The 22,599-nt window shown below is 37.3% G+C and overlaps 1 protein-coding gene across 17 annotated transcripts in view; it reads right to left on the reverse strand.

The window, feature by feature from the left end:
* Nucleotides 1-22,599, reverse strand: part of RBMS3 (RNA binding motif single stranded interacting protein 3) — a 1,248,509-nt gene that overhangs the window by 9,480 nt on the left and 1,216,430 nt on the right. For 10 of the 17 annotated variants that reach the window (XM_070238087.1, XM_070238085.1, XM_070238082.1 and 7 more), the window contains 2 exons: nucleotides 8,420-8,500; nucleotides 5,648-5,775 (listed from right to left, as the gene is read on the reverse strand). In XM_070238087.1, the coding sequence (XP_070094188.1) occupies nucleotides 5,648-5,775; nucleotides 8,420-8,500 (209 nt within the window). Of the gene's footprint in view, nucleotides 1-5,643; nucleotides 5,776-8,419; nucleotides 8,501-22,599 lie in introns of those variants that run through there. The other 7 variants (XM_070238084.1, XM_070238083.1, XM_070238081.1 and 4 more) reach the window with 1 other exon arrangement.

Below are 22,599 nucleotides of genomic sequence, written 5' to 3' on the forward strand. Positions count from 1 at the left end.
CATGCTTTCGAAAGAATATAATTTTTTTAATTAGCATCAAAATAATCATTATGCTGTCAATCAAAATTTTGTTAGCATTCTTTAATAATTTAATATGTTAAAGAAAAAATCTGTTAGAATTCCAAAGGAGGAGGGCAGCACACGCTCTAATCTTTCCGGAAGTAAAACATTTGAAGTATTTATCTAGCCCTCTGGGAGGTCATGGTCATTAGCATTTTAATGGCTTTGAAGAGAACTGCAATTAAGAAAGCAATTCACTTAGGTTAAAGCAATGTTTCAACACCCAACACTGCTGTTGACCACTCTACCCTACCCCAACTCCAGGGAATGGGAGTCGATTCTCCCCCAGCACCAGGGACCTAATTTACACTCTTTAGAGAACACTGAAGGGGAAAAGGAGGCCCCAAAAGGTTGAGTGACAACTAGAAACCGGCAAAGGTGGAATTTGAACCAAGGATCTCTGATTTTGCATATTAGAATTTAACTTTGCTAGAAGACTTACGCTTTTCAAATCCTAGCTATTTTTAAGATTTTCTAAATAGCACAAAGAAAAACTGATAACAATTTGTGCAGGAATTGGAATTTCCATAGAATTTCCAAAATAAACCACAGACGTCATTTCCTTCTTTTGGGAGAAAAGTCCAGAGTCTCTTTTGCATTAATAGCCTCTTTTAACAATGGGGATAAAAAGCATGAAAACAAAATAGGAAGACCTGTTTTTTGGCTTCGAAAGTCAAATTTGAAATATTAAATTATTTGCTGACATAGATCCCAAATATAACCTTTTTATTCATAAGCACAACATTTATATATCTCAAACTTTCATCCTACAACCTTCTATTGTTACATCTGTAATTTATTTTAAAAACCTTCGGTATAGACATTATAGTGTTAAATGTATGTGTAATGGGTTAAGCTGCTTTCCAGGGGCACTCAGCTACCCTAATCAGAATTTCACAGCCCACAGGAGGTCAGCTATCTTTCAATGAGAAAGGCCAGAGGTTTATACAAGTACTTTAAACTATCCACATCTCAATTAGCATAATGATTGTTAGAAATGGGTTGCCTGATGAAAGTAGTGGCATGGTAATTAGCATAATGATGTTGGAAATGAGCTGCCGTTTGTGAAATCTGGAGTATTTAAGATAACATGGATTGCCTAAAATATTTTAGAGTTGCTCTCCACTCTGCACGAACAAGAAAGATACAATAAGAATGTAGGGAAATTTATAACACATAACTTTAGAGATAATGCTTGTGGCTTGATTTCAAAACAAGACTGTCGCACAGTAGACTTCTGGTGGCCTCTATAAGGATAAGACAGTCCTACCTCTAGAAAATGCTCAGATCTACCCTGAGTGAATTTTTCATGTAAAGTGTGTTCAGATTACTTAAAAGAACAGAGCTGGGATTTTGCTAAGTGTACAGAGCAAGCTGTATAAGTCATTTTGTGCCTGCTTTCTAATTAATGCTTCTTTAATAAACATCTCTGTGGGTGCTTTTCCATCTCTCAAACTTTTTCCGGTGATAATTGTAAAGGAAAAAGAACCCAGGTGTTTACATGACCCAGATGCTTAGCTCAATTCCCAGTGTCATCCTTGAATGTTTCTGAAGAATCTCCTGTCTTACCGTGTGACACAGGTCAGCTTCCCTTGGCTGAAATTGATAAAAACTTGGAGATAGTCACATTAATTTCTTCCTTTTATAAAATTCCGGGAGTGATTGTCATCCACCAATTTATCTGACTTAGGGTGTTGTTTCTGTTTTCCTTCAATATTTTATTGTTCTTTTTGTTTCAAGTCACAAACTCTTAGCACTTTGCAGCATGTTCAAGAGAGGAAGTTGAGAATAGAGGCAAGACCTGTTAAAAATTTTCTCCAGGTTTAAAGAAATGTCTGTAAGGCAACATAAGTGGTTTTCACATGTCACACATTTGAAATGTTCCATGTTCCAGGGTGCTTTCATCTCTGGCATGTTGCAGCAATGAGCATGCCTTGTGGAACATCCTGCAACATACGTTCCTGCACGAGTGCAAAAGAAAATTCCTTCAAATGAGGAAATCCCTTACCATAATTGTTACCACTATGAAGACATGGGATGGAGGATTTCTGTCCTTGATATTTATTATCTGTGGAAAGCTCAGCATTATCAACCATAAGAATCTATTGCTCAAGGCATATAACTATGGCATAACCATAGTTTTAAACATATTTAAACAGTTAAAGTTTTATGTGGTCAGACTCAAACTTCCTCAAATATTTCAAGAAATAAAGCTCCTTTGAATTGACTCATTATAAGGATAATTAAATTCCTTGTCTGCCTCCACAAATCAGGCACTCCTGGGCTTTTATCTCATCTGCCTCTGTCAGTGCTATCAATACTTCCATCATTTTGCTTGGAATTTTAAAATCCTGTTTTCCTTTTTCCTCTTAGTTCACTCTCCCCTCTCCCCCTGATACACCATTACAGTTGCCACCATCTGACTTCAGATCTTTGTTCTCTTTTGTCTGAACCACTGCAACAATAGGACTGTCTGTTTCCATTGCTTCCAAATCCATTGTCTGTTTCAGCTGGAAGAGCATTCAAAGAACAAAGGAAATGCTGTCCAAGCACCTCAGTATGGTACCCGACATTAGCATCTGGGTTCAATCTGCCTTTTCACACTCTTCTACTTCTGCAACCACTTCTCAAAGAAACACTGGGCTTTCGACCCTGGACTTTGGTCAAGCTGTTAACAACCACCCGGGAACACTTTGCCTTCCTGTAAGACCCAGTTCCAGTTATCACAAACTCCATAAAAGCTTACTCAGACAAGAAAAATTAAATGTATTCTCCTATTGCTATAGTACTTTTTAAAAGAGCCTTGTTCATTTTTTTCCCCTGCAGTATACAGATCTTGTCTATGTGTAGATCTAAATCCCATACTAGATTGTAAACCCTTGAAAGCAGGACTCCCATCTCCTGGCATAGTCCCTGGATGATGCTGGGCACTGTAAGTGAAACTGCGCCTAGGTGTGGACATGAATTGGGAGACTCTCATTGGAATCCATGAGAGGCAGAGATGCTCCCTCTGGATCAGGCAGAGCACTCCCCTCCCCATCACATCATACAATGATCATGGAAAGGTAGGAACAACCCTGAGAAAGAAGAGAGCATCTCCTTGCGGGCGACAAGTAGGGGCAGCTGAAGCTGATTTAATCAGGCAGGGAGAAGAGGAGGTTCTGGACAATTCCAAGAAGGGGAAATTTCCCATCCTGAAAGCCATCCTTGAAACACATCCCTCTATAGAGCCTCCGTTGGTAATAGAGTCATTGAAATGTAAATAAAATCCTGTCATTCTTCTCTTAAAGCTCTCCAAAGGTTTTCTAGCTCATTTAGCATAAAACTGAGAATAATTACACAAAACCAAGTATCCAAGGTCCAAAGGCTCTATAAAAGTTAGCCTGTTTGACTTCGTCTCCTACAACTCGCCCCCTTAGTCCATCACACTCCAGCCTCTCACGCCCACTCTGGACCTTTGAATTTCTGTTTCCTCTGCCTAGAGTGCTTTTTTTTCCAAATCTCTCCAAGACAAGCTTCTAATTATCTTCCAGCTCCAGGCCTATATGAGAAGCCTTCCATGATACCAAATCTTAGGTATTTACCCAGTTACTTTCTTTCACAAGAATCTTTTTAAATAGTCTGCTTTGCAATTCTGTTTCTCTTTGATTGCTTGCTGATTGATCCATTGGTTGTGAGTCTACTAGAAGAAAATAAACTTGAGGTGAGTTGGGGAGGCATCTTCCTCTTTCAATGGTCTTTCCCTAGCATCTAGAATACTGCTTGTCACATAGTAGGCACTCAATCAGTAGTATTTTTTTTTTTTGGTGAGGAAGATTGGCCCTGAGCTAACATCTGTGCCAACGTTCCTCTATTTTGTATGTGGGACACTGCCACAGCACTGCTTGATGAATGGTGTGTAGGTCTGCACCCAGGATCCGAACCTGTAAACCCTGGGCCGCCAAGGCAGAGCATGTAAACTTAACCACTATGTCACCAGGCTGGCCCCTCAGTAATTGTTGATGGAATGAATCAAAGCATCTTTATCATTTATCCAGACATCATTAAACTGTTAGCAAGAAGAGTCTGGGATCATTCATTTCTTCATTATGCTTTGAAATAGCCAAACCAGTTTCACCTCCTCACTAAGCCTTGAAAATTGTTTTTGGCAAATGGTATCTCTCATCTCCCACTAGTGTCTCTCATGGTGCTTCCACATAGCCAATCTCTGCTCCTTTCTCACATATAATCTGCTCAGCAGCCTGAAAGAATTCCAGTAAGCTTGGAACAGAGTGACAGAGACTATCATATTGCTTGGTGTGTCTCAGCGTGTGTAAAAGTGATTCGCACAGGCTATAGGTGAATTAAAAAAAAAAAAAAACTGCTTTATTCACCGTGGGTCTTTCCTGAAAGTTATTATGTGATGGTAAGAATGATAACGATAATAATAAAATACCTTACATTTGTAGGGTTAAGTCATGTTCTGAGTACGTTTAATTTTCAGGACCAACTTCAGAAGCTAAAGCACCTATAGAAGATTCCATTATCGTGATTAATCTTTCAACAACAAATGCATCTCTAACTGTGTATCGAGGTTAAAGAGGAATGATGATCAAGAGATGGAGCAACACTATGCAGACTGGAAGGATCATTTGGGACTTCTCTCTTCACCAGGGCTTTGGTTGTTATCTACAAACTAGAATAGTTTGCATGACAAGACATCTGTCTACATAGTGAATTTTCGTTAATTCCTTTGGTTTCAATCACAACTTCTCAAATTTCAGTCTACATAATTACTCAACACAAAGCCAACCGTACTTTGGTTTATAAGTGATTTAAGGATTTTCAAGAGGAATTCTAACTACTTGATTTTTTCTTTGCCATTTATTCCTGAATAAAATCCTACTCTATGCTGTTTTATAGCTTGCAATACTCTTTTTAATAAATTATTTTACTGGGTGTTCAAGGCAACCATACAAGAAGAGCGCTGCTGTCTTCATCTAAGAATGAGGAAACTGAGACCAAAATGCAGGCTCAGCATCCAGCTTCAAGGGGGAATACTGTTTTCAAAAATATGTATAGTAGGTTTTTTTGTAAAAATGGCTGCAATGCCCCTCAGTACTCAAGCCTTCTGGTAGAGAACTTCAATATTAACTCTGGGGTTGGCCACATGACTTGCATTGGCCAATGTGACAGTAGCAAAATGAGTCACAAACGGAATTGAAAAAAGCTAGTCTTTTGGGATTCCTCCCTTATTGTTCTCCGAATTCTGAGACTTCCATGTGAATGAGCTGGCTGGAGGAACAGAAACACATGGCTCCATCACTTCCATCACTCAATCAGCAGCCAACCAACACGTAGAAGCAGACCTGCAAAAATGAGGAGCAGCTGTCCCCAGATGCTTGAGCAAGTCGAGTCAAGACCAGAAGAACTATCTACCTGAGGTCAACCCAAATTGCCAACCCACATAATCATGAACTAAATAAATGCTCATCACTAAATTTGAGATGGTCTGTACCGCAGCAAAAACTAACAGATACAACATGAGAGACAGTGATGTCAAGATGATTGATCTTGAGGGAAAGAGCTTAGTATAGCCCAAACTTACTTAGACTGTTGGTAAGAATATGCAGGTGCATGTTCACTGGACGTGTCCACTGCTATCTGTTGCTGCTGACCACTGGTGTCCTGGGATGAAGGTGCCACTGTCTGGGGAGAGGTATCAGCAACAACACCCTAAGGAGGCAATGAGAACACAAAAGCCTTATTGGCTTCAGCAAAGGGCCCTCTTCCGGATGGACTATAGAGAATACCTCTCTTCTATTTGGCTTGAGTAAAGTTTCACTCTGCTACATAAAGCCACAATAAGTACTCAAAGGAAAACTAAAGAGCACATTTGGACAAGAGTTGAAGAATTTTCCCCAATGGGCAACCAAGAAGCCTTGCCATCAGAAGTCCTTGGAGCAGTCAAGTGGTCAGAAAATCATTTTGCCCATACTTAGAACTTTCAAACCATAGTTGCATACAGCCACAGTAAGTAATAATTTATTAATAAAAATATCCATGCAGGATTCCTATAAAAACTTGTATATTCAACCGTCTTCCTGGCGTAGTGCACGGTACTATGTCTATATGATTTGCCAAAGCAAACTCTGACCTTAATAAAAATCTACATCTAAGTTTGGAATTCTTTTGCAAGGACACTGTTAAGCAGGTTTTCCTTTCAGGAATTTGATTTGTTCTATTTTGTTTTGTTTTCCACAACATGAACTCAAATTCATTTAGAAGTTTCAGGAAAAGAAACAAACATCCTTAATTTTGACTTGCTCCTCCCCTCACCCAAATCCACAAGAATGGATTTCTGGAGTTGGTCATAATTAAGGACATATGTGTGGTTCCAAAAGAGGCATAGATGGTTTTATTCGGTAGTTAGTAGGCCTAAGGAGGCATCTATCTGAATACATTTTCCAGGTTCTACATACAGCCTTGGACACCTGCAGTGATGTCAGGTTTCAAATGTTTTTTGGTCAACTTTCTAATTAAAGATCCCTGAAATTGTTCTTTAGAATCTGAAAATTCTCCTTATACTAATTCAGTATTTCCCCCCCATTTTACTGTTTGATATTGTGCATTTTTCTGAACCTCCCACCAGCATTTACTTGTGTGGATATTGATGAATTTTCAAGGAGTGTTTTTACATAGAAAATGAATCAGTGCTTTTCCTTATAAGCACAAATTCAAGGCAATATATTAGAGTGTACTTACATTTTTCTTAGTAAAAGAATTCTTTTTAAATCCCAGATTTAACTATAATTAGATTGTTTCAAATAAGCCACACTGTCAAATGTGCTCATTATTTTATAGTCATTAAAATTGCTCAAATTCTGCAGATAAGCACACACCTTTGGTGTAAAGATAGAGAAATGCAAATTTGTGGCAGAGATTTATGCTTCAAGTGCCTAGAAGGTCCAGATTCATAATACTCCAATGGTCTAGATGCTTTTTGATAGCTAAATATAGCAAAGAATATGTATTTTAATCACCTATTCTTGAAATTCTGAAAAGCCAACTAAAATCTGTTTCATGCTAACGTAGTCTTTTGGCCCACAGGTCTGGAACACACAGGAGATTTAAAAATCAGACCTCCTTGGTTTCCTAAATTATATGATAGTGTCCTCTTAAACTTCTGTGTTTAACCCAAACCTTCATACTAGCAAACATTTGTCACACACCAAAAATAAGCAAATAAACGTTTTAAAAGATCCGATTTAGTCTGTAGAGATCTCCCCCAGTCTCTTTAGCTCCAGAGGTTGGGAGAGTCATGGTGGACTTCCATGTGGAGTGGTGCCTACACACGAGCTGCTGGCCAACTCATGGAGAAGCAATGGCATGAACTCCAGAGGAGTACTAGCTGATGGGAAGTAATGCACTGTGACCGTAATAGCAAATGTCATCAGAAGAAGGGGAGGAGGGGAAAGAAATAATAATGGCTAGAAGCAGAGAGAAGTATACATATCTAAGTATTTTACCACCATCTGCATAGCTCTATGCCCCCTCCTTTTCTGTGCAGTTGCTGGCTCTGTCCAGCAAAATGATGTGTAGAGAAGATGGATTCAGCCCAATGGAAAGAGAGAAGGAAAGGGACAAAGCTTCTATTAAGGACAAGATGACTTCATCATTCATGGTGTCCACAACAATAAGAGTGGTACAACGTTTTCTTTCTTGTCTGCAGGATGCCACAAACCTGTCAAGGTACATTCACTAGGGCAGGGTTCTTAATCTGCTACACGTTAGAATCATCTGATATCTTTTAAAAATGTTGATGTCTAGTCCATGCTCCAGACTAAATCAGATAGGACTCAGGCATCACTATTTTTGGAAGCTCTTGAAATTATTTCAACGCGCAGAAAAGTTTGAGAATCAGTGCACAAGTCCAGTGCCTCTCAAATTTTAATATGCACCTAGCTCTCTGAGTTTAAAATGTTAAGATGCAAATTCTTATTCAGTAGGTCTGGGTGGTGTCTAACAGTTTGCATTTCTGACTGGCTCCAACAGGATGCTGATGATGCTGGTCCAGGGACCACTCTTTGAGTAACAAGGTACTAGAGAACTAGCTCATTCAAATAGTTGCAAACGATTTTCCCTCCCTATTTATGAGTGTTTGTGGTTAACATTGATGGGGTAGTGATTTTGTCTCTGATCTTTTCTCTAAATATGAAAATGGCACTTCCCTCATACCTCTATAGCAAATTAGCTTATTTCATGTGCAAAGCAAAACATAAGTATGTTCAAGTAAAGGTACAGACTTTCAAATATGTTAAAAGAGGTAAAGAGTAAAAATACTTTTTACCCTCTTTCTATCAGACAGAGACAGACTTACTTCAATAGAAACAGCTGTCGGAGGCACAGGCGTGTACTGGGGCATGTAGGTCCCTTGCATAGGAGCAGCAGCAGTCATATACTAGAGGGAATCAAAGAAAAATGCAGGTGAACTTGGATTTGCAACCAGCAAGAAAAGGAGATATCACAAGAGACTGCTTTAGGTACGTGGCCCATGGCCAGTGCATGATTAAACTCTATTTTGACCAAAAATAAGGCAGTTCCTATCGGCATGGAATGACCTTTGCTTACTGATTCAGTACCAACAGCAGCCCACCTCCACAATATCAGTACAAGCCAATTCACCCCCGTTACCTTACTTTGTCTTTTTAAACACTCTATATCAGATCTCAAACATTTCACTTTTTCATCTGAAACATAAACTCCATGAGGGCAGGGATGATGTCTGTTTTTTTCCTCCATTTTATTGCTAGCACCTGTCACACAGTAGGCTCTCAACCAATTATTTGTTGAATGAATGAATCATCATATTGTTAGTAATAGTTTCTTTTCTAACTAAAAAAAAAGAAAAATAGAGGAATAATGCAAGAAATATTATGTAGCAACATTCAGAATTGGCAAATGTTATTCACCTGACTTTTTTTATGTATAAAAGAAACACAGTGTTGCAGATAACGTTGAAGTCTCCTTTGTTCCCTTCCCTCATTCCATTCTCATGTCATTGTCTGTAGTTTCTTTTCAACTCCTTTAACTCTCCACATTTTTTCATCCAGATGAACAATGAAACAGTTAAATCATTTTTCACCAAGTTGTGGTATTCAGTAAAATAGATTTTGGTGATAACATGTATTTTTGCAATGAAGAAAGAAGCCCTAGGAAAAATACATGTTCACCTACGTAAGCATAAAGTATGACCCGTATTCCTATTTCTAATGCACATTCCCCCTGCAAATTCAAAGTTCTACTGTCCGAGAATGGAACTTGCTATGGAATCAACTATACTTCCGAGTTTCTAAACTTGAACACCATCACAGAATTTCAGAACCAGAATCATCTAATGAAGACAAGTTTTCTCAATTCATAAAGGTTTAGAGGAATGATTTTTATGGGAAAGCACAAGACTCTGATTCTCTATTCTTCTAAATTTGCTGAATTCAAATATAAAGGCCCTGCATAAATATGCAAAACCTAAATTACCATGTTTTGTGTATCTTGGTACTTTCAGTATCCAAGGGGCATGATGATTCTGGATCCAGAGGAAAATCTGAATGGATCTTAGCTCATCAGTTGTTGTTGTTGTTTAATATTCATGGAGAATTACAGCAATAAAGCAACTTTGGAATGAATGCATCTCCATCCTAAACTAAGCACTGTCCTACTGTATCCATTTGCTAAAAATAGAGATGGTCTTAGTGAAACAACCCTAAATCAAACAAACCAAACTGTTGTCTGTAATCCCTGCGTTGCTACTAATAACAACTGAGTGCAATTCATATGTATATAAAAACAACCTTGTATCTTGGACCAAGAGCAATTGTTTGAAGGGCCTGGGCATATTAACAATTTAGCTTTATAGTTGAAAATTATCCGAGATTTCTGTGCCCTGTCCTCTGTGCTCTCACCGCATTCATCACTCTTTTATTAAAATTGTTTGGACTATCATCTCCTTAAAGGCATCATGGGCCACGTTTTCCAAATCCCTGCATCTTCTAACATACCGTGCAATGCCTGATACTCAATAAGGAATTGTTCAATGGCTGAGTGAACGGATACAAGGAGAAAGTCTTCCATTTCCAATTATAAATCTTACATGCCTCTTAGCCGTTGATAATTCTGAGCTCATTATAGACATTAATTTCATCACCCCCCTAATGTGTTTGTATAACCTTTAAACAAATACTTTAGCCAACTCTGCTCCTCATAGGCCTCGTGTCCTTAAGAGGACAATTAAGTATTGAGGTATCCAGTAGAGTCAATTTTTCAAAAGGTACAAAACTCTGGAGTTTTCAGCAAGTATTATTTCACACCTAGACGTCTATGGCAGGTCTTGCCAACAAAATTGCTCCAGAAAGTATGTTGGGGATAACAGTTCCTTGGTCATTTCAGACAGGTGGTTTGCCCATATTATACCGATTTTAAAAATCCTTTAATTTAGCATTCCCTACAATGTATTATTTTTAGAATGCTAACTCAATTGAGAGAAAAGCTTTCTTGTGCTCCTATGCGTTTGAGCAATGCTGCATAAGGTATCTTTTTTGATGCTGACGTACAATAAAAAACTCTGAGAAAGCACCTTTTACAGAAGCCTATTTCAAGGTAATTAAACCAATATTTCTAAAAGTTTTTTTTGTATACCTATTAATTTTTCTTAGAACTAGCACTCTAAGGAACATACTTTGGAAAATATTTCTTTAATCGAATCTCAAGAATCCTAGTAGATTTGTAGCAAGGGGGAAGCTACTTTTGCCGACTGTGAATTTACACGACCACAGAGTTGATACTGCTGTGGCTCATGGTCTACACTTTGGTCATGGCTTTCCAAGATTTATATTATACTAGTAAAGAGTTAATCCTTGACTAATTTGGATATTTTCTATTCCAGAATTAGTAATTCCAAACTTTGCAACTGGGTCTAATAAGTGAGTGCGTATGTCCTTGCCAAAGAAGACAACGTCACTGGCACCCCTGTACAGGACACTACTTTGCTCTATCCTTGCTCTACTGTTCGCATCTTTAAGGAGCCATTTCTGTGGACTAGAGTTAGGGATACAGCCTGGGGCCATACAAAGCAATGTTCACCAGTTCACATGAGAATCCACCTCATTTTTAGACCTCTCTTGCCAAACGAGGGTTCCCAGGCAATACAGTTAACGCAAAGCATTTTGTATGATTCTTAGCTCAGCTTCTTCAAATGACTGAGTTATTCAAAACCTCATCTGTGTTTTGTTCAGTAAAACTGAATCAGTAAATCTTCACAACTCCTATGACATTCAATAAAGTCGTGAATGTGGGAAAACTGAACTGCTTATGGCATAAATTCATACTCATCTTCTCTTCAGAACAATGCTGTGAGTCAGGCAGGATGGTTCACCCATTTTACAGATTGAGAAACTGAGACCCACATATAATGGGAATAAATTCAAGTTCTTCTGACCCATAGTTCAGCAGTTTTCAGTTTACTTTATTACCTTTAAAATTAAGGAAATAGGGGGCCGGCCTGGTGGTGCAGTGGTTGAGTGTGCACGTTATGCTTTGGTGGCCCAGGGTTTGCTGGTTTGGATCCCAGGTGTGGGCATGGCACCACTTGGCACGCCATGTTGTGGCAGGCATCCCACATATAAAGTAGAGGAAGATGGGCATGGATGTTAACTCAGGGCCAGTTTTCCTCAGCAAAAAGAGGAGGATTGGCAGCGGTTAGCTCAGGGCTAATCTTCCTCAAAAAATAAATAAATAAATAAAAGAAATAAAGCCCAAGACCTTCCTTTTGACCATTTCCATGTAAAATAGATATCAACTTGTTTTTTTTTTTTTATTAATGGGCTTTAATAACTGGAGTTACAATTAAGAAATACAGAATAATATGTCTTTGATTAATTTTTATTGTCATTTAATTTCCATACATTTTTTATTTTACTTATACTCACAATACCTAATTTTCTTCTGGGAGGGCTATCTCATATGCTTAACTTGTCTTATAACTTAACATACTTTTATGCTGCTCTTCTGAATAGAACCAATAGAGATTTTATAATGTAAAAGAGATCAGCTCAGTTCAATGTGTGGTGTGCGTGTATCTTTTAATGAAAAAAATCTTTCTGCTTGCTTTTTTTTTGTCACGGAAAAACTAATAGAGCTTGAGAACGTTGTTTGAAAATTAGAGATAGGCTTATTTTAAACAAGTTAATGCTATGCAGTTTTATGCCTCATAAGACTATTATCTCTGGGTAAACTTTTGCAATAAAACTCTTCTGTGGTAGATATCCATTTTCCAGGGTAAAGCCTCAAGAATCGACAGCCTTGTAAAATGAAGAGCAAGTGCTTACAGGAAATGGCTACAGCTATGTGTAAGATCAACTCCCAGCTTTAGCTAATCGGTGAAAAATAACTCTGAACTTTCTCTGCAAGCACACAGTTTGATTTCCTTAAGAGCTCAGATAAACTACAGCCAGACTTAATAATCCAGGCTGCACAAAAAACTGTTTTGATCTGGGTGTCTCAGAGACTGCTTTCATTTTATCCAGCTAACAGATGACAAAAGACTAAGAGAAGGACCTGTGATATAAAAAATATGCCATTTCAACTTGATAAAGTGTGGATTACTTATTAAAACTATAACAAGAATGGATGTACATCTTTGCAGCTAATTTCTTTTACTGGTATTTCTCAAAAGCTAGAAAATATCTTCCATAATTCTTTCAGGAGTACAAATTATTTTGCATTTTTTTGATACAATGGCTGATAGGAACCACATTACGATGAGATGATAGAGACAAAAAGGATAAATTCATACAAGATTTCCCTGCTATTATGTAGCTTAAAGTTTTGACATTAAAGCATAAATTTTTACTTTTTGGTAAACAGCTTGATGATTTTTACACGATCTGAAAGTACCACATTTTCACAAGTAAGTATGCAGGAGACCTAAATAGCCATTTTCAAACCCACAGAATAAATTCCAGACTCCATCACTTGTTCCAAGAAGTCTAGACGCTGCATCACCAAGATAGTTACACAAAAAGAGAAAAAAAAGGTGAAGTTGGAGAGGAATTGTGTTTTTGCCTATTTAAGTTAGGACAAACTGTTTCTGTTACTGAGGAATCATTGATTATTTCTGAGGACACAAAGAAAGAAAGCTCCAAATTTTTAGTTCTGGATTTACTTTTTTTTCCCCTACCAAAGCAAAACAAATAAAAAGTGTTTTATATATTTCCTTCTAATTAAAGTTTTCATTTTAATTATTCGTACAGCAAAGGAGTGGCAAGGAAGCTCCCACATTTCAAATTGTGAAATTTCCTAAAATAACTTATCCAACTTGCTCATTTGGAGTCTGTATACTATTTAGATTTTAAATTGGTGCTTCTAGTCTTTGCTATAAAATTCATAAATCTGCTTAACAGATTTCAGCAGGGGAATGGTCCTGGTCCTATCAAGCCCAGAAAGTCAATGAGAAGGACACAGGAAAGTTGTAAAAATGCACCTCAGAAAGGAAGTTGCACAGAGAAGGCAGCAACTGTGGTCGATGATGCTAACAGCATGCATGTGAATTACTTTCATCCAGTACAAAGTTTCTTTCAATGAAGGAAGCTTGAGGATATAGGGAACGGCCTGAGTTATGATTCGTCACGTATGGGTGAGTGGCTAAGGGAGAGGCACAGTGTTACCTCAGGTGGGTAGAGGTATTCTGCAGTTTTGAGGGCCATATTTCTTGGATTTGTAAAATTCTATCATCTCAGAGTTGAGAAGCAATACCTGAGGCAAATTGGTATCATTTCATATGCTTGCTTCGACTAAGGAGTAACAGCTTCCTGGAGTGTAATTGTAACAATGCCTTCTAAGTCTCCATGTCACTCCATGGATGAGAGACCATCCATAGGGCGGAAGAGAGCTGGAGAGATTCTCCTCAAAAGGAAAGGTGCCCCTACTAGGGCCTGATAAGGCTGGACTCTTACCTGGACTTCCTATCAGGTCTTCCTATATTCTTTCTATTTCTGCCAATGAAATGTTGAAGAATAAAGTAGATCCCCAACCAGAATAGTTAGAGTGTATGCTTTCATAATGATTTATGTTAATGCTAATTTATAAAGTAGACTATTAACTTTTTTAAGGTAGTCATATAGAAATAACAAAGTAGATAGTTGTGAGTAATGAAATAACTATCCCTGAAGAACAGGTGGAGGTGAATACAGATAGCAACATGTACTTAACCTGCTAGGAATAAAAGCACGTGAAGAGAAAAGAAAAGCCAGTTAGTGGGCTGGATAGAAATGGGAGCCCAGATACTTAGGCTCTTACATACTTAGGAGTATGTAGCCTATATTATCCCATCCAGTTTCCCAGAATTCTACTAAACATAGCCCACAGACAGGTGTGCACTAAACTATTAAACAAAAAACACATATTGTTGTCACTGTATTCTGGGGTGGGGGCCATTTGTTGGTGGTCTACAACAAGGAGAGTAACAAGGAAGAATCTTGGAGGTTGTTCTCAGCTTGGGAATTTATAAAACCTCACCCACTGCACAACAGTGAGAAGTAGTCTTTCCCATGTGATCACTGGCCATGGAGGCCTTCAAGTTTGCAGAGAAAACAATATTCAGGAATATATGGGAAAAAAACCAAAGCCATTAGATTTGAGCAAGCACACAGATCATTGTGATAGAAAGAAAAATAAAGTGTTTTACTATGTAAATGTAGCTGATTAAGAAACTAAGTCTTAAAATTTGAACTTAAAAGAATTCTGTATAGACACCATGAATTCTCTCCTTCTCAAATTTTTTTGTGATAGGTAATACGAAATCTTGAGAAAGATGGGACAAAGGAGAAATCCAGTGGATCACAAAGACCACTCAGGAGATAAGGATAAGTAAGTCAGATAAAAACTGAGAACTAACTGTACATCAGATTACAGAATGGAGGCAACTATGAAAGCATATTTATAGTGGTGTAGTTGGAATGAAAGACTCATTAGGTTCAACGAAGAACGGGAAGTGAGTAAGTAGAAAAGATAAAAAGAGGATCTTATAAACAACCTTATGCCGATAAATTTGATAACTTAGATGAAGTAGAATAAATTCATTGAACAGCACAATTTAGCAAAACTGACACAAAAAGAAATAGAAAACTTGAAGCGTTCTCTATCTACTAAAGAAATTGAATTCATAATCTAAAACCTGCCCACAACAAAACATTCAGCTTCAATTGGCTTCTCTGGAGAATTTTCCAAACATTTATGGAATAAATAACATCAATCTTGCATAAATTTTCCAGAGAATACTAAAGAAGGGATACTTCCCAACTCATTTATGAGTTTACGTAGCAAATTTGACAGGGACATCACCAGAAGGGAAAACTACAACCCGATATCTCTCATGAACATGTATACAAACCTTCTAAATAAAATTTTAGCTGATGAATTAAGCAACATATGAAAAAACTATATACATCATGTCCAAGTGGGATTTATTTCAGGATTTCAAGATAGGCTTACCATCTGAAACTCAGTTAACATCACTCACCATATTGACAGAATAAAGAAGACAATTATATGATCTTTTCAAAAGATTCAGAAATAACTTTGATAAAATCTGACATCTGTATATGAAGAAATGTCTTGGCACACTAGGAATAGATGGAAATTAGGAATAGAAGTCTATATACAAAAAACTGTACAGCTAACATCACAGTTAATGGTGACATACTGAACGTGTTCTATTTAAATTTTGGCATGAGATAAAGATATCCAGTATCATCTCTTCTAATATTGTTTTGGAGTTTCTAGACAGTGCAATAAGACAAGAAGAAGAAATGGAAGGCATAAAGATGGAAGAAACTGTCATTATTCAAAGATGACATGACTGAGATATAGATATTTCAAAGAATATACTTTAAAAAACAATTTTTAGAATTAATAAGGAAATTTAGCAAGGTTGCAGGATTCAAGTTAATAAAAAATTTGAATTTCCATATATCAGCAATGATTAAAAAAGAAATTTTAAATAACACTATATAGATAGCATCAAAAGATATCAAATACCTAGAAATAACTCTGAGGAAAGGCCTGAAAACTTCTATACTGAAGATTAGAAAGCATTGATGAGAGAAATTAAATAAGGCCTAAATAAATGGAGAGTTATATCACATTCATGGATTAGAAGACTCAATTTGTTAAAATGTTAATTCTATAAAGAATCTATACATTCAATGCAATTCCAATTGAAATCCAAGCAGATTTCTTGGTAGAAATCAAGAAACTCACTTTAAAATTTATATGGAAATGCAAAGGACCTAGAATACTCAAGACAATTTTGGGGAGAAAACAAACTTGGAGAATGCGGACTACTAGATATCAAGGATTTACTAAAAAGTCATGGTAATCAGGATAGTGTGGTATTGTTACAAGGATAGAAAAATAAGACTAATGGAACATAACAGAGAAACTAGAAGCAAATAAATATACAGCCACCTAACTTATAAGACAGTCACTGTAATTCAATGTGGGAAAGAGTGATCTTTTCAATAAATGATGCTGGATCAGCGGGATATCTCTGGAGGAAAAATGATCCCTGGTCCTTACCTTACACCATACATAATATTAATTTGAGATAGATCATAGATATAAATATAAAGGTATAATATAGCTTTTTGGAGAAAATAGGAGAAAGGCTTCAAGATATTGGGAATAGCAAAGATTTCTTAAACTTGACTCAAAAAGAACTAATCATAAAAGAAAAGAGTGATAATCGGGCATCATTAAAATTAAGAATTTCTAATTCTCACAAGACCGAGGGAAGATATTTACAATACATGTATCTGACAACAAAGCTTATATATAGAATGTATATATTTTTTAAAATCCACAAATCAGTAAGAACACAGAAAACCCAATTTTAAAAAATGAGTTTGAATGACCTCTTAATTCATACAATAACTCAGATGAATCTCCAGGGAATTATTCTGAGTGAAAAAAAAATCCAAAAGATTATATACTATATCATTTCAGGTATATAACAATTTTTATATGACAAAATTTTAGAAATGGAGAACAGTTCAGCGGTTGCCAGGGATTAGGGATGTGGTAGGGGAGTAAGGGGGAGGCAGGTGTCGTTATAAAAGGGCAACAGGAAGGATCCTTGTGATACTGAAACTGTTCAGTGTCTTATCTGTGGTGTTGGATAAAAAAAAATCTATTTAGGTAAAAAATTATATAGAACTTAACACACACACATACACGCAAATGGGTACAAGTAAAACTGGTGACATCTGAATAAGATTTCTGAGTTGTATCAATGTCACTATCCTGGTTGTGATATTATACTACGGTTTTGCAAAATATTACTGTTGGGGGAAACTGAGGCAATTATACAAGGGATCTCTCTATATTATATTTCTTACAACTGCATGTCAACCTACAATTATCTCAATAAAAACCAAAACAACAAAAATCACATATATGTATATATGTATATGTATACATAGATCTATCTCTCTAGTCACTCAAACACTTTTGGAAAGAGAAGATCTAAACTCCAAATGGCCAATATGCTTATAGATACATGATGACCTCATTCATTGTCATCAGGAAAATGCAAGTTTAAGGTATTATTATATAATACTACACTCCTACCAGGATGGCAAAAATGAAAACGATTTATAATACCAAGTGTTGGTGAAGATGTAGACAGCAGGAACTCTCATACACTGCTGGTAGGAGTACAAATTGGTTTATTCACTCTATAAACGATTTGGCAGTGCCAAAGAAGCAGAACATTCAGAGAACCTATGACCAAGCAATCCCACTCCCAGGTATGTGCCCAACAGAAATTCTTTCAAATATACACCAAGAGATATGTGCAAAATTATGGAACAGCTTTATTTATAATGGTTCCAAGCTGGAAATAATCTAAATATCTATTGACAGTAGAATTAATCAATTGTAATATATTTATAATGTACGGTAACATAAAACAATGAAACAAAACTACAAATGGGGATAAATCTCACAGATATAACACTGCATTTTTAAAAGGCAGACATAAAAGGCTTCATAATGTATAATTCCATTTACTTGAAGTTCAGAAACAAATCTATAGTGATAGAAGTCATGACTGTGGGACTTTTGTGGGGATAATAAAAAGGCAGGGACACAAAAGAGACTTCTGTAATAACAAGACCTTTTATATCTCAGTATAGATGGTGGATGCATGAGTGTTTACACTTTGTAAAATTTATTGAGCTGTAAAATTATGAACTGTGCCTTCTTCTGTACATATGCTATACTTCAATAAAAGGGTTTACAGAAAAAGAGCAACAGAAAAGGGAAAGGGTGACCTTAGATGAGAGCAGGAACAACTTAGCCACTTAAACAGGATAAACTGAATGGATTCAGATGGGAGAAGGTTGAGAGATTTGTCAAGGGCCTACATTCTCTTTCTATTGTTTCTGTTTCTGAGGCAAGAGGTGAGGTGAAAATAAGAGATGATGGGTTTAGAAGTCTGAAAGAATGTATGAAATGATTGTCTTGGAGAGTGGAAGATTGAATGCATCAGGGTTATGTAATAAGATTTCTGGGCAGTGATGAGGGCCTATTTAAGTTGTGTGGTCACAAAATTAATGTGAAACTCATCAGCATGGTGGTATGTTTTACTCTAAGCACATCCAGCTGTTCAAAAAAATGAAGCAGACTGAGAATTGGATGTAAGCAGGATCGAAGCTGCACCAGGAGAGTATGATGGAGGAAGAGGGAGTCGAGGGAGGTGAGGGCACATCAAAGTAGGTGATTAGAATGTTCTCCTATAGAATCTAAGCTAGCCATGGACGTGAAGAAATGAAGGGGAAAACTGATACTAACAAAGCGGAAGAATAAATAGGTAGGCAGGCTTAATGGCGTCAGAGAACTGTTGCAGTAAGAGTAGTGAAAGAAGTGTGTAGAGGGAAGGAGATGGCAGTCAGAGAGTGGCATGATTGAAATTGAGTGGGTGATTTAAATTGAAATTTGGAGTGGGTGCAGTGGTTGTGAATGGCAGTTTCTAGGATACGGTAGAGAAAAAAATCATCAGAAGTAAGGAACTCAGGAAACTGAGAGGCCAAGGTGCTCCATTATTAAATTCCAGTAATGGATATATATCCTTGATTCACTTATTAGCAATATTTGATTAAATTTTATTGAGCTCCTAATATGTGCCAAGTATTAAGTAAGCATATACTATAGTGTTAAACATGGATTGGGCAATAGGACTTGATGGAGCCCAGAAGAAACAGATTTTGTTACTAAGCCACTGGGTGTCCTGGACAGTTCTCTTCTCCTTTCTGATCTTACATATATAAAGCTATTTAATTCTATGTATTACTCGTTATTGTCAGTTTTACATTCACCACAGTACCCAGGAACAGAGTAGGTAATTAAATCTTTGTAAATTGATATTTTGTATTATTACTACTTTCTTCTGCAGCTTTCCCATTTTGCGTTTGCATTTTCTGTTTATCCCTTCTTTGTTGTTTCTTAGCATTCTCTATTATTTTTGCATATTAGTATGGTTTATCAATGGTAAAGAATTAAAAGTCTCTGAAAAGTGGTGACCTCTTCAAAGGAGAGAGTCTGTTGAGGTCAAGTCAACATTTATTTAAATCAGTCTCTAAATCTGAAAGCATCAAGGAGAAATCACTAACAAAGGACCTGACTGACCTGTTATCTGGATAGTTCTTTCAGAAACTTACACAAACATACTCCTCAGCTTCTTTAGGCTCATTTAGTCTTTTCTTTAGGGGTGCAGGTTTGCTTCTTTATTTTGGAAATAAAAGAACTGAGGGACTTTGTCAAGAAGATAGATGGGTGAACTAAGAAGTCCTCAATGTGCCTGAAGCTTTGTTGTTTTCTACTGAAGTCTGTGACTAAAGCATTAAATCGGGTTAGGGAAAGACACTTTAGCCAAAGTAAAAGGGAACTCATCCAGGCTGCCACACACACAGCAAATTCCATTTCCACACAAAACATTTCCTCTCAACCATCCTGGGCCCACACACTGCGAACGCCAATCATCCCAGTGGACTAGAGTAGATGTTAGAACTCAACAAGAGGAAATGTGGAGGGTGCCCCTAAAATGTCCTTTGAAACAGTGTTCAGTCTATACAAGAATCAACAAACATACTCTTTTTTAATGTGTTTGTTTTTCAATCAAGAGACTTTCAGAGATGGAACTTGACCTATTCTACTGGTTGGAATATTTATATTAGGGATTAATCCAAGATGGGTGGGAGCAAATGAAGGCAAGTAGGAAGGAACCAGGGAGAAGAAAGAAGATAGATCAACATTCTAAATAAGGAGGAAAGAATAGAAAGCAACAATAAATTGGAAACTGCAAAAACACAGCATAAAGCTATTTGAGAAACGTACTTTCAGAATATTCAGGGAAAAAAACAGATTTAAATGGTATTACTCTAACCATGTGAGCATATATAACTTTGGCAATACAAAACCATAATGGAGGAGTTTCTGCCAGGCTACAGATATTATCATGCTTGCCTCCAAGGATATGAAGAATTCAAAGTAAAGAGCCAAGGGCAAAAAGATAGGAGGACTGGAAGGAAATAGACCTTCTGGTGCCAGAGTTCACATTCCATTCCCTGCCACAAGAAATGAAGAATAGTTTGTTTGACGACAGCCATCAAACAATGGAGAGACAAAGGATATTATTCTGGGGTAAATTTCAACCCACTTCCACTGAGTTCTTGGAATCACTGTGATCTATACCATCTCACTTATGTTTGGCTATAGCTAAATCTACCGCTCACAGTTAAGAGCACTCCCTTCGTAATATCCTTCCTCTGTCCCTTTCTTGTTTCCACTGTGTTCTAATCTCTTTCTATCCACCTGCAACACACATTCAAAACTTGTCTCTTAAACTGAGTCCAAATGCCAAATTCCTGTGTGAAGCCTTGCTTTTGCCCCCAATTTGGAAGTGATAACTCTCTTTTATGACATCCAACAACTCTTTATCTGCACCTCTGTTATAGCTCTTAGCAGTCAACCCATGGAAACCATGCCTGATTCATCATGACTGGCACTCAATATGCATTTTTTGAATGAATTAATGAATGAAAACATGAGTGAATAACTAAGCACTCTGGATGAAAAACTCAAGCTGTATAGCTCAAAGGAGCTATATAACTGTTCAGGGAAAAGCACAGAAATCCTAATCCCTTGTTTTCATCCTGATTTCTGTGATGGTTAATTTTATGTATCAACTTGATTGGCCTAAGGGATGCCAAGAGAGCTGGTCAAACACTATGTCTGAGTGTGTCTATGAGAGTGTCTCTGGAAGAGACTAGCATGTGGATTGGTAGGCTGAGTAAAGAAGATCGCCTTCACCAATGTGAGGGGGCATCATCCAATTCCCTTAGGACTTGAATAGAACAAAAAGTAGAGGAAGTGCAAATTCTCTCTCTCTCTCTTCTTGAGCTGGGACATCCTTTTTCTCCTGCCCTCAGACATCAGAGCTCCTGGTTCTTGGACCCTCAGACTCCAGAACTTAGACAAGTGGTCCTAAGGTTCTCAGGACTCGGACTGGAAGCTACATCATTGGCCGCCCTGGTTGTTAGGCTTTCAGACTCAGATTGAACTATATCACCTGGCTTTCTTGGTTCTTCAGCTTGAAGACAGCAGACTATGGGACTTCTCAGCCTCCATAATTGCATGAGCCAATTCCCATCGTAAACCTCCTCTTATATATCTATATATCCTACTGGTTCTGTTTCTCTGGAGAACCCTGACTAATACAATGCCTATGCCATAAATGTATATATCTAGAATTTGTGGACAAAATATGATTATAGTGTGTCTTCAGTGGTTTGGCATTTCTTCGGAAGCACATCATGGCATAAAATAAAGCTAATGAAAATTACTATAGAGGAAAGAGATAACACTTTCCTAAGACTTACCAAAATTCTTTGATAGAAAATGCCTAATGTATGGAGACTCTTGATTAGGGCCTTCAAATATTGGGAACCTTAAGTTAGTGAGAAAAGGTCATATCCTGGTCCATTTAGGAATCCAAACTGCAAGGACCACTTCAGGCCTGGGTGACAACATGTCACCTGCATTAACCAGGAATTTGGCATATGAATGGAAAACCATTGGATTTTGCAAGGAGAACACCAGAAACACAAGGCAAATAAGGTCAGCTAAGAAAGAAGGCTTCTTTTTTTAAAATTTTGTGATTAAGGGCTAGAATGAAGGAAACAAAACTAAAATTAAGAGAAAAGGGATTCAGAACCAGGAAACAATATTATCCTACGTCGACATGTAGGAGGCAGGACACCAAATGTAGAAGTCAAATCTTCCATCACAGGGAAAGAATATCACCTACACAGGGATGACAAACACTGGTAGAGGCTATGAGTGCTCTGTTGAGACTTACTCTGAAGGTGAGGCTGAGGCTGGGATCAGTGGTAGTAAAATAATATTGTTTTGAGGAGGTGGGAAGAGATGAGTACAGGCTAGAGAAGT

Source organism: Equus caballus, chromosome 16, assembly GCF_041296265.1.
Source record: "Equus caballus isolate H_3958 breed thoroughbred chromosome 16, TB-T2T, whole genome shotgun sequence".
Taxonomy (NCBI): Eukaryota; Metazoa; Chordata; class Mammalia; order Perissodactyla; family Equidae; genus Equus; species Equus caballus.